The following is a 16,782-nucleotide window of genomic DNA, read 5'->3' as shown; positions in this document are numbered from 1 at the left end:
TGCAAACAAACTTCACAGTAAAAGTGTGGCAACTGTCAATATCAAAATAAGAGCATGCATGCTCTTTAGAAAATGTGAGGGCAACCTGCTGTTTGCTTTCATGTAAAGCAATATATTCATACAGCTCAAGCACACAAACTTGCAAATACACAAATATACCTCGGCCTTCACAGAAACACAAAACATCAATATCTATTCAAAATAAAGTAAAGGAGAAACATTTGGGGGTAAAAGTATGAAAGCTATGTAAAAAGGTGCACTCAGAGACACCATAGCAGAAAATCACATACAGCCAAAGCACACAGTGTGTTGCTAAAAAGACACGCATAAGCAAACTGTTATCACTCAAGTGACTTAAATTGGCTTTATACCTACTAAGAAAATTTTACTAAGGGACTTCGTGAGACAAGGTTAATAACATGTACAGCGGTCCCTCGCTATAACGCGGTTCACCTTTTTTTTTTAATTATAGCACATTGTGTTCTGCGTCCCGAGTGGCTGTAGATCATTGTCAATCAATCTTGTGCCGAGTCTCCTGTACAGGATGCGACGAAATGTTGTTTGGTTTCATTCTATAATACTGGACTTATTTTTCTACAAAGGTTTGAACATTGAGAGTGTTTAAACAAGAGAGAAAATGTTTGTGCCTTTCTGAGAAAAGTGTATAACGTGTGTAGTGAGAGGTTTTACGCGCCTAAAACATCTATAATAATCGTGAAAAATAAAGTTGGGTACTTTGCAGATTTCACCTATCGCGGATTATTTTTGGAACGCAACTCCCGCGATAAATGAGGGACCACTGTACTTCAATTTCTATGTTCAGATTAGACAATACTGCGTCATTCATGGCAATACTAGAGAGAGGACATTGAGATAAAGTCGCTGATGTGAGTATAAAGTATTCAGGGGAATACAGTAAGATGGCAGATTACACTTGATAAATATTAATGCTGGAATACATTAACAGCAATTTCTCTGACATCGCTGAAGATATATATTGTTGAATAGAAAGAAGCTACAGTGTTTAGAAACAATATCCATCAAGTAAATCATTTTACTTTCGGCATGCCATTAGGAATTATTACATCAAACTACTGAGTAGGTTAATTCAATCACTTCAGCTCATGTATGAACTCAAGTGAATGAGTAATGAGGACAAAAAAGCAGAAAAAATAGCAATGCACATTATTAGTTTTTTGATTGAGATACCAAATTATAGTTTACTTGCATTCCTGAACAGAAAATTGAATAATTGTTGAATATTATGCTGAATGTTATGGGATCAGTCAAAATGAATGTAATTTTGAATATTATCGTTGCTTCATTTCTGAGAAGTTCAAATTTTGGTATAAAAATGTGAGCTCAGTTTATTATTTCCCTAATTTATGACTAATGCAATTTTTAAACAAGCATTTGACAGATTTCCTCTTTGTGATAAGTGATCAAATACACTTTAAAATATATATTGTAGCGGGTCAGGGCTGTTTGGGGTTTGACAGCTATGTTCTGTTGTTCCAGGCGGCAGAGTTATGTTGCCATGATTACAGGTGACGCGCTCTCTCGGCGACTGTGCGTTTCTGGGTGGAGAGAGCGCGTTTTTGTTGTTGTTGTTGTGTTTCTGTGAATGCTAATAAACGGCTGTGCTCCCTGGCTAACTCGCGGGAAGCAAGACCAAAGGACACCTCTGTTTCCTCCTTGTCTGAGCTCGCCACAATATTTTTTTTCTTGATTCTTTCAAATTTCTTCGGATTATCATGCCATATTATGCAACAATGTGAATGTGAATCCAACTAAAAACATTTATGACACTTCTGCCTTTTTCCCTTCTCTTCTTTGTTCTCCCCTTCATTTGTGTTCATCCCCCTTTACTTATTCTACAACCCTACTTGTCACACTTCATGTGAAGAACCATTAGCTTTATCTGGATAATAGAACATCTCTGAGCAATGTTTGGATTATGCACATTTATCTTCCAAGCATTTTAGTTGAACACTAATAAAACAATAATAAAAAAATGGGGTATCATTCATAAATGTATGGTCCTGTTTCTTTCTGTTCTACTTTACCGTACCATTAATCTCTTATTGTGCAACTGAATATCAGCCTCTTCGAATCACATTCGCTCAACATGAATACACCCTTACAATATCTTTGTAGCAGCATGACAAAGCCCCCTGCTCGATTTCATATAAAAACATAAACAAGCACATGTGCACACACTGACACAAGTGTTGTTGTAAAGTAAGTTTTCATGTTGCCTTAGCTGCTGAGATCGATGATGACTCTGTGTATGATGAATGGAGACAGCTATATTATGTTACACACATAACAAATAGACCCTGACTGCAGGGAACACCATCTGATGTCTGCTAATTATAGAGGCTGGAAAACAGAGGTGTACACAGAGGCACGCAATCAACTCATATATCTTTCTTCTATAATGGGGCAGGGCTTTTTTTTAGCAGTATAGAGCACAGACACACATAATGTTATATATACATATACATCCAAATGGTCACATGCAAATGGTCACACACAAATGGACGTCTTCTTACCCTACGAGACTGGATCTCTTTCACATATAAAGGCAATAAGAATTCTGACACTCCTTCAAGTCTCACTCCTTCTTTGGTCACCCGGAGATTCCCCATACCATCCTAGAAAAAGGTACGAGATAGAAAAATACAGTTTTTAAAATGTTAATGACAAGCCAAAACAATACAAATGAAATTCTCATCCAGTGTTTTGCTTTGCTTGTCTATTATATATATTAAATAGGGCACAACAATGTATTATTAAAGTGTACAATGATATTACACACAAGCAGACAAACACACACAGTAATCTGAGAAGTTACACAGTTTTTTTCTTCATTTTATTGTGCATACTGTGTCAGCATGGGAAAAACACTCCCATGCTGGCACAGTTGGAGTGTTTTCCACAAAATTGTTTGAATGCCTATAGTTAATGTGGTTGCCCCTTATTCCTCTACTAATAAATATATTTCATAAAAACAAACATACAAGGGAGCTAAGTTTACAAAATCCAAGCTCCTATGCAACACATGGAGGACAAATAAATAATTTTAAGCTTTTTTTCTTTTGCTTTATCAATTAGTGTGAATAGCAGTACTTGACACAATTATATATATACCTGAAGATCTTAAATGGAAATAATTGAAAATATGTTGACAGCTTTTAAGGCTCTGTAGATACCAAATACTGAGTAATATTAGGCACTGACAAGCAGCGTTTATTCTCAAATCCTGGGTTCATCAATGGTCAATATATAAATATTATATTTAATTATCAATGGAGAATCATTATTTTTTTATCATTTATTACGTTATCATTTGATTCAACACCAATTATGTTATGTAATTATGAAATAACTAATGACAAACAATGTGTAACTGGAAATAAAGTCATGCTGGATACACATATTCTATTGATTTGGCATTCAGCAACGAAGTCTCATGAGAGCTCTAGTTTTTCTATGCTAACGCATTAGTTGCTTTATCCTAGTCAAAGCAATGGAGTGGCAGATAACCATTTAGTTTACAACACGGAAACAAAACAGTAGAAACAAATTTTAGCTGGTCAGAAAGACGTATCAAAGAAATCCATGAAGTTTGGCAAATGAAAAAGAGGATAACTGGAAGAAGGATGTGTTGTGGCAACCATCTTCTAAGAAAGGCTTTGTACTAAAATGAACTTTCTTTCACTTTGCATTGACTGTGAACTGCTATTAACTTGTATTGCCATTACAATAACTGCCAAGAAAGATTTTGATAATTATAAATTAATGTTTTCCCTAAATTTCTAAAAGCTCTTATGATAACTAAGGGTTATATAAATATGCGCATCACTGCTCTGACTAAATCTGGTTTTATGGTCTCATGAATGTGTCTATATGCGTACATGATACGGGAGGCAGGGGGGGTTTCACCCCCCCCCCCCCCCAGACACGCCCCAATGCAGTTCTCCAAGATCCTGACTATGCGACGCTGGAAGCAGATGACAGAAGCGATTGTCGAATGTCAATTGGTTGACAAGTGGGCTGAAATAGAGAAAGGCGCAACAGCAGAGTTCGCCCGGAAGAGTAAAAACTTCAAAGATCAAAAATTACAGCATCAAAAGCACAGACAGAGGCTGCAGTGGAAATTTTCATTGTTTTTAACACTCAGTTCCACTTCTGCACTTTGTATGTCATAACTTTGCTCTCCTTACAAGAGTGGCCCACAGACCTGCTGTACCACATACTTGGTACAATGCCTCCATCTGACAACAAAGCTCACTGCAGGCAGACGTGCTGTCCTACTTCTGCTCGACCATAAAAGCAGCTTCAGGCTTGTGCTTCTGCTCACATCAAAGCAATGTTTCTGATGAGCTTGCTGACTATGTTTGATAAAAATGGCTTAATACTTAATCCACATGAATGAATACTCAGAATATCGTTATATCAGACTTAAATGGTTAAATTCAGTTCCTTTAAAACAGACATGCCGGGTATGAAGAAAGTCAAGCCTCTAATAGAGTAAAAAGGCAGCTCCTGTAGTATATCAGATCAATTATCTCACAACTTAGACATTCACATTACTCACACTCTCATAACATATACATATAGGATCTTAGGGGTGGGCACGCTACACGGACTTCAAATTACCATCAGGGTGTACACCTCACCCCTGACGTCATTGCCCACCTCTCAATTTTAAATACACGTAGACATTGAGGGCCAGCAGGAGGGGCTACGCGCTTACCTGCTGCTCTCTGGCAGGTAGCTCCATGCCCTCCTGGGTTTTAAATGCACCTTAGAACACACATGCATCAACACTACATATGAGCGGGCAGAGGGAGGTTTGGAGTCTTCTCACACCCCCGTTCTCTGTGGCCTGCTGGAGTGGGAGGGCTAGGAGGAGGAGTTGGCCGTCCGACTGCGGTCTGGAATGTGGGGCCTCCCTGCTGCTGCAGAGTCGGGGCGGTCTGCATCTCCCCACCGCAGGGAAAAGGGTAACACCACCTGGGTCAGGCCTCTCGGCCTGGGGCTCGGGCACTCTGGCACAGCTGGCTGCCGGAGGAGCTCCCAGGCACGTCACTACAACCCCCCCTGGCTTATGCTCCGCAGCTGCTGAGTGAGCCCTCATCTGGGACTCTCGTCAGCTCTTTCTGGGATACTGGCACGGCTGCCCCTCTGTTGGTCTTCCTTGGTCTCTTGTGTTCTGAGGGCCTCTGGATGTCTGGAGTTTTGATCTCCTCCATACCTGCTTCATGCCCTGGTGGACAGGGCTGTGGCCCCCCCACACCCTCTAGCAGATCATTACATGAAGGAACCTTTTAAAAACAAGCACGTTCATGCTCATACCTTAAAGCACACTGTGTGCTGTCGATCTTACGTGCTGCACAATAATGTTTAACATTTAGTATTTACTGTTATATTCCCATAGATCATTATGATGTTGTTTATTCTATTGCTCTTGTCTTCTTCTGCTTGTTTTCTTTTTTCTTTCTCAACAGGTGATCCAGGAAAAAGAAAAAAAAAAAGGTCCGTGGCACACAAAAGACAGTGATCCAGCTGCTGTCTACTCAGCAGTGACAACTGACGAAGTCAGTTATGGACAAATAACCATCAGACCAAACAAGACCAGAGACTTTAAACCAGAGCCAGACGTTGTCTACTCTTCACTGAAGTAGTCCACCAGTCCAACCATTGACGTCTAGCTGCTGGTGTCTAACTGGTCCCCCCAGCACCTCAGACCAGAGCACATCCATATGTTCAAGATTTTTACATGTCTTATGTCTTTTTATCACCAAATTAAAAATCTGTCAGCAGATCGGTGGTTAGGAGAGTGCAGAGTCCATAAATGTGTAACAGATGTGTTGAATATAGTGTTGTTAGAGTTTGGTGAGTCTTTTTGATTCCGTAAGAGTTGTTGAGCAGTTATTATTGTCAGTTATTCAGTTATTAAGCATAAAAACAACTCTGAAGGGTTTACTAATCAAAAGAAATGAGTTAAAATGCTTAAAAAAAAGAAGTAAAAAAATACAAAAATTGGACAAATGATCAAGACATTTTAAACAAAGTAAATAGAGGCTGGGGAGATGGCAACTGTCTTACTGTCTCATTACTTCGCAGTGCAATTGCTATTTGAAGTTTTATGAGTCAGACAGTCTGTGAAGTGACTTTTTTTTCAGAGGTGGAACTAAAACATTCTGTATTGAACCTTTTCCAGCTTCAACTGAAATATGTGTTATTCAGTGACAACAGATTAGTCTTGCTGTTACGTTCCCCCCGAAGGGGTCTAGGCATGTGAGAGAGGGGACCAGTAACAAATGAGTCCGGAATCAGAGTGAAAAAGGAAAACAGACAGAGTTGTTCTGTAGTAATAGAACTTTATTACGAAACGGTACAGGTTAACATTAACTTAAAGGGCCGGCAACGCCGTCTTACCAGTAACGCCAAAGAAACAAAGAAAATGCTCGCAGCCACGAAAGGCAGGAGGACTACCAAACAAACACAATAAAAAAGGAGGCACTTCCCACACTTCCTATCCTACTCCCCACCACGGGGAGACACTCTCAGGGCCCACAAGCCCGTCTGCTCACTGGTCCGAAAGAGAGCTGCCTGTGCTGAAGCAGTGAAGGCAGCACTTTGAAGTGTATGTGGGCTCCAGCGCTTCCCCGGTGACTGTGTTCACAGACCACAACCCCCTCGTTTTTCTGAACCGGATGTACAATCACAACCAGCGACTGATGCGCTGGGCACTCCTGGCCCAGGATTATAATCTGGTGATCATACACAAGAAAGGTACTGACAATATAGTGGCTGATGCACTCTCACGCAGCTCGCAATAGGGTGTTGTTGTTGTTGTTTGGTAGGGCTTCAATGTAGGGGGGGGGATTGTTACGTTCTTTGAGGCTGTGGGAGTGTGTGGGTGGGGTGTTTGCCCACTCTCCCCGCCTCCACCCCTCTTGCCACTCCTACCCCTCTCTGTCTCTCTCACTCTCCTCTCTCCCCAGCCTGCTTGGCTTCCAGTTTCCTTTTCATGCTCAAAATGTTTGACAAAGTGTTCATGGAAATAGTGATTCTGATCCCATTGATTATCATTAATTGTTAGCAACAGCAAAGCAGCAGAGCCTTTCAAATTGTAATAGTGCAAGTTGGTTGTAAGAGCAACTTGGAGAAATTTGTAGGACAAAACAATGAAAACAATGAGTAATGGGGCATACATGAACCCCCCCCCAAATAAATACATAATTACCTACCTTACTGTTGGATAACAGTTGGATAACAGTAACCATTCATTAATGAAAAAAAGTAATATTTTTCAAGCCATGCCTTATACCTTCTTTGTTGTAGGTACAAGTATAAAAAGATAATTTTAGCTTGGTGCTATGTGGTTGCTAGAGAATATGAAGATGTCTAATATGTGATATCAATAAGAACCTTTAGCAGCTGAAGATGTGTTTACCAATTCTCATCCTGTAGGAAGAGTTAGTGACCAAAGAAACCTTTTATCTGCCAACATTCTTTAATTACAATGGCTAATAAGAGAATGGAAATCTACATGTTTTGTATGTCTTTTTCAACTAAGTGTGCTTTGCTAAGAAATCTACAGGTGCTTGTCCCCCAAATACCTACTGGAGATACATTTTCTGTGTCATCATTACACAGTAAAGTACACTCCCTTGCCTCTATACTTACTTAGTACTGACTTATTTTGGAAATAAGTGTGAGCTTATGAAACGTCCGAGCTATTGTTGCAGATAGTTTTTTGAAATAGATATTTTTTAACGTTATTTTAACCCTGAACCTCGATTGTTCTAAACCTAACCAAGCCATTTTCTTGCCTACATCAAACCAAAGTGTACCTGAAAACCAGATGCAAAAGAACAAGAAAATAATTCTGTTAGAAAGCCCGTAAGGCAATCTTCTCCCATTTGCACTCTTGGCCTGAGAAGGACCTGAGGGAGGTTTTCAGAATCAATAAACCCTTAAACACAAAACACTTCAGGGTTAACTACTTTTTCACTAATGCTATTTACTTTAAATAAAGAGAATGGTGAAAGGCAAATATATAAAAAAAGGCTGCCATATATGAAAATTTTAAAAGATATATCAAATGTCAAAGACACACTTCCTTAAAACCGCAAAGTCTGTGAAATACAATAATGAAGGGTCTTCTTGTGAAAGAGTAACAACCATAAATAAGAAGTTGCCAGGTAGTAATGGTGTTGCTTGCACACAGGTATGATAAAAGAAAAAGCATGATATTCAAAACATGAACTACTGTTTCTTACTCAAGTCATGAAAACATGATGCAGCATTTCAAATACCAGAATGTTTTTAAGACCAGTTAACCTATATTTCTAAAGTAGGGATGTCAAAGTGATTTTACATCGAGGGCCAAAGTGGGCTGGACAAGTAAAACTTCAATTTTTAACTATACACTCAATTCATGGGATATTTTATATTAAGATAAAGAAGTGCAATATCAACAGCATATGTCAGTTCTTTTACATGATAAATGTGTGAAAAACAGAAAACGGTCTGTAATTCACTGCCCAGATTGTCCTCTATTTATAAAACCTAAAGTTTTTGTTGTTTGATGAAGATTTTCTTGTTTTAACCAAAATGTCTATACTATACAGTAAAAAAAAAAACCATGAATTTTTCTGTCATTTAACTGTTTATCTATTACTTAACCACTCTGGTTTAGTGTGAATAGCTATGGGGGAGTTCTTCACCAGCAGGAAAAGCTGAAAAACTTCAGCCTCCTTCATGTTTTCCAAACCCACCTAGCACCTCTAATTGGACATTTTGCCAGGCCAATATTGACACTGCTGTACTAGAGCTTAATAGAGAAACAGTGTGATGGCCTTACTTGCAATCACACATCTATCCTGTCGGGAATCCCATGTATAGCTGTGGTAGGGGTGCTGTGGGGTTGATGCAACATACCTAGAATGGGCGTGTTTGTGTTCCCTATACGTACGGTAAACAGAATGTGCACATTTACAGATGTCCTATTCAACACAGTGCCTTTAAAGGGAATGATGGATTCCCTTATCATGACGAGGTTAACTAGTAAACTGTCCCATTAGATGAAACAATACCATATGCAAGGTTATGCACACAGTACACCCACACCAGTCGCATACAAACGAAAGACATGTTTACCACAATGACTTTTCAGTGTCCAAACATAGACATGCACGTGCAAAGACACATAATAGGTCTGTGTGTCCCTGCGATGATGGATAGGCTGGGAAACTATTTTGCAGGGGCTTCTAATATTCAGGAGTGTTGTAATTTTTCATACAACCTTTTATGTCAGCAAGTAGACCCAGAGAAAAACAGAGAGCAAGAGGGAGTGAGTACAGTGTCACCTTTGGTTAGAAAAAAACAGCTGGAAAAATTGCTTAAGGGATGCACAAATTGGGAAACTATAAAACTGCTTTGGTTGCTCCTTGGCTTGTTGAACTGAGACACTATGTGAGGGTTTAAAAAAAAGCGTTGTATGGCAAAATATTAACTTTTTTAAAAGTTAATTTGGACCTTTTCATTTTGATATACCACTGAATAACAGTTGAATTCAAAATAATTTCTGTGAATGCTTAGTGAGTAATATAAATGACCATTTTTAGGTGATAGTTTGGCATATCTATGAATTTTTACAAACTGCAAAATCCATGTCACATTCAATTTTTCACATGAGGCATTAATAGCTTAAGAGCTCCTTCTGGAATGTATGGCAAAAAATATGAACTTATAGCATTTTTATTGGTTATCTTTCTCTTCTCTCACTCTTCCACTGCACCTCTTATCTTTCTTGCTTGCTTTTTCCACATATTACACAACTCACTCGATTTTATGGTGCACCAGCACAGCTCTAACAGTGCCAGACTCAGATTAAAGGATGGAGTCTAAAATGGTTAAACCACACACACAGTGCAGCCAAAGTAATTTCCTTTATCGAGAATTTCAAGTGTTTTGTATATATGAGCTGAAATTTTGTTAAAAGTAAAGCTTTAATGTCTGCAAATTACCAAGGTGTCCAGTTAGCTTTCATAACAGCCAAGCAGCAAAGCAGCCATTGAAGAGTTACTAAAGAATTCAACCATAACTGTCCATATTGCACATTAAAAAAGTATATTGTCCTACTTCCACATCAAGCTTTTTAATGTACAATAAATTAAAAAAAATAAAGTCATGTGTTTATTATTAGAGACATGCTTACATATCGAATTCATGCTGTTTTAAAATTAGCCATTGTGGATTCCTCTCCCATGTGCTCTGTTAATTTGCTGTTGCTGCTGCCATTTGCTGTTAATGCAAACTCAGCACATTCCCCATCTGTTTCACACTAAAACACATTGAAAGAATTCAACCTCCTTAACTGCTCACTTACCTACAAGGCCCTTTTTTTGTTAAATATCAGCAGCAATTCTCATCTATCAGCACTGATGTAGAAAAGTCAGAGACTAACCGCTATTATAAAAGCGATCATAATTAGAGCCATAAATGATGTAATGTGTTAATAATATATAAAGTCCAAAATGTACTTTTCATCCTTTCCTATTTGTTTCCTTTAATCTTAATCTAGAGTAATTTTGCATACGCTAGACCGCATGTTGGGAAGTATTTGTTGTTAACTGAACAATCAGTTCTCATACTTACCATGTGGAATCAAGAAGATTGACGAGGGAATAACAATCACAGCCAGATGAAAAGGCATATTTTAAACTGCAAGGCTTCTACTGTGCTTCTGGTCAGAAGTTTCACGTTGCTATGATTATTTTATCTGCATATCAAGCAGATAGAAAGAAAACAAAAGTCAATCAAACAAGCTTTCTTCTTCTTGAGCACTTGTGCTAAAATCAGCGGTAGTGCTGTGCAGTACTAGAAGTTTTTGTATCAGTTTGATAATAAGTAAATAGAGGGCCAGTATTGCTAGAAGCGATACTGATACTTTTTACCTATAAGGGTAACTTATGTAAGGAATAGCAGTGTGTCATGATTTATGAGCTGCATCAGTAACTGAGTTTTTTTGGAGACTGTACCTCTGTATCTCTATAACACTCTGAACACGCTGGGTCAGTTTTTGTTATTTAAATATTCTATAGGCTATAAATAAAGTAGACATGACAGTCACCACAAAAAGGTTCATATGTTGGTATTGATCCAATACCAGTGGTGGTGTCAATACTATTCGTGTTGATGTGTGCGACCATAGCTGTACCTGGTAATTGAACACCGTAACAATAAAGTAATGTAATGTAATGAATTACTTTCTCTATGGTGTAATGTATTACTTTTTTAAAAAACAACCCTAACAAAGTTCTCAACACAGAAATCAGAAATTGAGAGAGTTCAAGTTAAACACACTAGTAATTACAGTACTGTTCCAAGATAGTGTCTTCAAAATATGCTGGCATTCCAGCAGCTCTGACAGGCTAGAGAAACAAGCTAGACAGCTTGACTTAATGTCTCTTTTTCTCAGAATGTGAAGTCTTTTCATTTCTGTTTACATTAGTTGTTTATTGTATACTGAAGGTGCAGTTGAAACTGACCATTTAACATCATCCTCACCCACACATGGAACTGAAAATTTTCTTTTATAACCTAAGGCACCAGATCAATACCAAGCATAAAAACAGATAGTTAAACTAACCTTGAACTAAAAGTTCCAACCACTCTCATGCAATAGTATGAACCTTAATCAAGTTTTGTAATCTAAACGCATCGTGATGCAGTGGCGCTGTCATCTCGAGCCAAAAGCATTGTGGGTGCAAACCTCCTGGTTTCTTCCTGTGTCTACAAGAAATGGTTAGATACTAAATTGGCTGTAAATGTGGATGCATGTGCGTGGTTGTCTGTCTGTCTCTCTTTGAATGAACTGTCAGCCTGTTAAGGGTGTACCCTGGCCCCACGTTCTGGAAGGGCTTTCCTTTCTTTAGTAAGTGAACTTTCTGTTATGATGATGTAGCTACAGGGGAGAGACTGGTCTACACAGGATGACAAATATTAACCTTTCTTAAGTACTGGGTTGCGTTGACCACAGCTGCACACAAATAGACATCCCTTAGTGTCCACAAATGATGCACTTGCTCTGTCTCCTTTGTGTGAGCCCCCACCTGCGTCCTGAATCACCTTTGACTGACAAATGACAGCAAAGAGTTTCCTGCTGCTTTGCCCAGTCCACACAAACCACTCATCCACACAAATTGCACAGAATATCACAAAGGGACAAGCTGACAAGTGCAGTTAACATCACCTTGCTTTCACCAACAGCTGTGCCCCACTTCACCTCTATAGCCTGAGAGACAGTCTGACTGACAAATGACAGCAAAGGTTTAATGCCTTCTCACACTTGTGTTTGTCTACTTGCCCCACAGCTGTCACCCCACTCACTCTTGTTGTAAAAAAATAAAATAAATCTAAAGTGTTAGGTCAATGGGGAGAGAAAAGAAATAATCCTGCAAGGCTCAGTGGTTAGATGAATGCTTGCCACTCACAATTGGACAAATAATTCAAAAAAACTTGTCAGCGACTTTCAAGACATTGGAGCGCCGAAAACTCACATTACTGAAAGGACCCGTGTATTATTTTGAGGTTTAATGAGTGCAAGATCAATGTATATTTTTAGAAATTCATCATTTAACTTGTTTCAATACTTCAACAAGTCTCCATGTTTCTGTTATGCAATTCTGCCTAAACTTTGCATAGGTTATTTTAGTTTAAGAAAGATTAATGTTCATAACACAGAACATCAATCATAACAGTCTTAACTCCACTATAATGGAATTAAGACTGTTATTGATAGAGCTATCCTCAGGGGTTAGAGTGGAATTTGGCAGGTGGGGAAAGCTTAGGTTCCAGTGTGGCAGTGCAGCGTAGAAAATCTGACTCAAATTGAAATCGAGTCACTTAATAATTTATTTTTAAAGCTCCAGCTTAATCAGCTACCTGTGCTACTAGTGCTCTGAAGTTTATTGCTCTTCATTGATTTAGCTGGATGCTTATTACAACACATAAGCAGATGTTACATGAAGCATTATTGCTTCTTTTCAACACCTCCAAGCCAAAATAGCAAAAACGGGGAATTAGGTATCATCAGTTTAAACTGATGACTCCTCTCAAAGTCCTTCTAGAACCAACTCCTATTAGTCTGCAAGTATATTAAAACACATTTAGGCATTTATTTGGGCAGTTATTTTAAAATAGTAAATGTAAATGAACTCCATTAAAACTCCTTCCAGTCAATGATTTATATATATCTGTTTCTGTCATATATAAATATGACAGAAACACTTCCTTTTTGCTTGGAAGTTATAGTTCTAGCACAATTTTACAGTTGCAAAATTCTGCAATAGTTTCCATTTCTTCCCTTAAGCTACTTCAGTCTCTGACTGTAGAAGTCACTTGGATGAGAGGTGAAACGTTTCTCCCACTGAAAACGTTACGTCCAGTTGAATAGAATCGACTTTTTTGGGATTTCCTTCCCTAGATGATTGAGCATGCATCAAGACGTCCCTCACTGAAAACTGTACTGCTAATTACCTAGTTTAGCTTGCATTTACTCTCTGGTATAAATTTGAACAACATGAAGTTATTATCATTTAATTTGTTGCCAGGTGTGTTTCTCTCTGGATCTGTATAATGTCAACACATCCGACCCAGTGCCTGCTTAAAACAAAAACAAAAAAACCCAATAAAAAAAAAACCAAAAAAACAACAACATAAATTAGGACCAAACTGTACATGTAAGCTTTAAATTTACAGTTGGGCTTGCTCAGCAATCCCTACCTTTAAAAACAATCTCTCCTCTCCACTGCTCTCTCACTTTTTTCCATCTTTTTCCATCATTTTTTCCCCTTTGGAAATAAAGTAACTGCATCTATTGCAGGTATTCAGTGCCGAACTGCACTAACATGTGCTGAGCTGTTTGAAATGATGCAATTTAAATTACCTGTAACTTAAAAAAAAGAAGTCACTCTGTTTCCTCCATTAAGTATAACTCGCTGGAAGCTGAAGTTCTGACAGTGAGTGGGAAGAGAAGGGAAAAAAGGACGTGTGCAAAAAGGACTATTAACTGTCTCTACCACATCAGCTCGAAGGACCACCGAGATGCAGTCCATGAAAAAGTATCTGGTGTGACAGTAGCTTTATCTGTAGTATTGCTCTCAACTACACATTAAATGAAGGTTTTACAATGCTGTTCCAGATTATTCCTTCTATTTTAACCTCTTCCTATTCCTCTATTCAGCTTTCATTTTACTTTACTTGTTAATCCTTTACTCACTATAGTTGTACATAGCAGGTTTAGAACCTTAGACAAAAGAGAAATAATAATGTGCACTGTTCTTGTCAATAGCTCCTTCCTCTTAATTTAATAGTCAATAAATGCCAATGCAGTTGGGTAATTAAAATGTCATTATTATATTTGGACAACACCCAAGGTATTCTCAAGCATTTATAGTTACACATATGAAGCTAGAATTAACACAAAATGTGGTTTTATTTTTAAAAAATGCTTTAAAAATCACCTCCCACACGCATACAGACATTTAGCAAACAAGGTTTAGCTAAAGTTTATCTAAAGTAACAGCAGAATCCAAACAATTGAAAAAAGTATCTTGAATAGGAAGTAGTGGTGCAACGGATCAAAAATCTCACAGTTTGGATCGGATCACGGTTTTAAGTCACGGATCGGATCAATTTTCGGATCAGCAAAAATAGAAAAAAAAAGACAAAAATTCGACTCGTCATTTACTTATTTAAGTATTTTTTGCCTATTAAAAAACATTCAACTGAAGACTCATTCCACGCACTTATATAAAAACCAATTTGAGGTGCAATATGGACATTATGGACCATGCTGGGCAGCCTCTGCATCCTCTGCACATGGCCATAAACAACCAGAAGATTCTGTTCAGTGTGTATAGGAATTTCTTTGACTTATGTATTAATCACATTATTTTATTGTATGATGCCTTGGTGCCACTGGATTTTAACAAGTCTCACACTCATACATTAAGACAAATGGTGGGGGTCTAGTAAGGAAGTTGACCTGAATGCAGAAGGAAAAGCAATTATCAAAATTAAATTGGAAGTAACAATAGATAAGGGAACACTACAGACAGAAAGATGCCAAGGAGGAAACACAAGAGAAATGGGGAGGAAAGAAAGACAAATGAACTAAAACCAGAAAACAAAACTCAACAGATACTTTATAAAAACACAGCAGTCTGCATTAACAATAATGAAAAAATGTTTTAACTAGCTTCTCAGTTGTTAAACATGTATAATACATTCATTTATATTGTACAAGGTGCTAAAATTTCAGTCACCTTGAGGGTGTTTCAACAATCACTGGTAGCCCAGTATTGTTTTTATTTCAAAAGAGAAGCAAAACTAGTCGTGGGAAGACATACTGTCTGAATCTACAGCGACTTGGTTTCAAGGGTAAAGCCTACATCTTGAAAGCAACACACAAATCCCAACAGCAGTTCAGCCCCCACATTCATGTACTGCATTAGCTAAATAGTCTGAACAGGGACTATTTAAAGGTACCAAGTGAGAAGCACAGAAATGCTAATATTGACTTGCAGATATTCAGAACAACTGCCGTCATTTATTTGCCTTCATAACACAGAGATCATATTTAATCAATAGTGCATCCATGTTGTAGAAGACTGTGAGTCTTCTGCATCTCAGTGGTGTTGTGGGGTTATAATAAAATAATCTGGCCCAGGTAAAACAGAATCAGATTTACTGCAATTTTGATGCTAGCAGCAATCTCACGTTTCAGCATTTATGCAACATCTGCAGGAATCTGTAGGAGTCATGTACTAGGTTGTTGGCAGTGCTTACAAATCATCTTCAAGAGATTAAGTATTTTCAACCTGAACAGACAGGAATCTCACTGAACCTGAAAAGAGAGTATTAGCCAAAGGACTCAATTTCGCCATTTCTCCACAACAATTGCCCATAGTGGACCTCATCACAGCCACAGAATCTGCCATACGGATTAATAAATTATCACAGACAGAAGCAGAGCAAATCAGGATGAAAGTCTCAGCCACCCTCTCCAGTGCCAAAGTCCCTCCGTCCAACCTCACAATACAGGAAAAGAAGGCCGTCGCTTCCCTGAGCAAAGATCACAACATCACTGTTTCACCAGCTATAAGGGAAGATGCACCGTGGTCCTAAACACTACAGATTACCATACAAAGATCACTACTCTCCTCAGTGACAACAATACCTATGAAGCCTTAAAGCGAGACCCCACAAGCAGCTACAAAAAGAAAGTTATATCTTGCCTTCAAGACTCTGAAAAGGACAAAATCATTGACCGCCTTACATATCACCGCTTTACCCGTGGGATGCCATACCCTGCATTTACGGACTTCCTAAAATCCACAAGGAAGCTTGTCCCACTCAGACCCATAGTCAGTAGCATAAACTCAGCCACTTATAACATTGCAAAACACCTTGCTACCATCCTTGCTCCTCTCGTGGGGAACACCCCACACCACATCAAGAACTCCACCGACTTCACTGACAAGGTCCAGAAACTTACCCTGGATCCAGATGAAACCATGGTGTCCTTTGATGTAGTCTCTCTCTTCACTTGCATACCCACCACGGAGGCAGTAGAGACTGTCAGAAAACGACTACAAGAAGACAGCTCCTCTGCCTCACCACTACATATTTAAAATACAACGAAGGCTTTTACAGACAAAAACATGGCTGTGCCATGGGCTCCCCCGTGTCACC

The 16,782-nt window shown here is 38.6% G+C and overlaps 1 protein-coding gene across 1 annotated transcript in view; it reads right to left on the bottom strand.

Annotated features, from left to right (window-relative positions):
• The window catches only part of LOC102210925 (zeta-sarcoglycan), a 360,423-nt gene that overhangs the window by 117,232 nt on the left and 226,409 nt on the right, over positions 1-16,782 (bottom strand). Inside the window, exon 3 of the mRNA XM_005736302.2 lies at positions 2,556-2,657. Within this exon, the coding sequence (XP_005736359.1) occupies positions 2,556-2,657 (102 nt within the window). The remainder of the gene's footprint in view (positions 1-2,555; positions 2,658-16,782) is intronic.

Source organism: Pundamilia nyererei, unplaced genomic scaffold, assembly GCF_000239375.1.
Source record: "Pundamilia nyererei isolate P.nyererei 1_Seehausen unplaced genomic scaffold, PunNye1.0 scaffold00068, whole genome shotgun sequence".
NCBI lineage: Eukaryota > Metazoa > Chordata > Actinopteri > Cichliformes > Cichlidae > Pundamilia > Pundamilia nyererei.
Note: the sequence above shows the minus strand (reverse complement) of the source record. Positions and strands in the feature narration are given on the sequence as shown.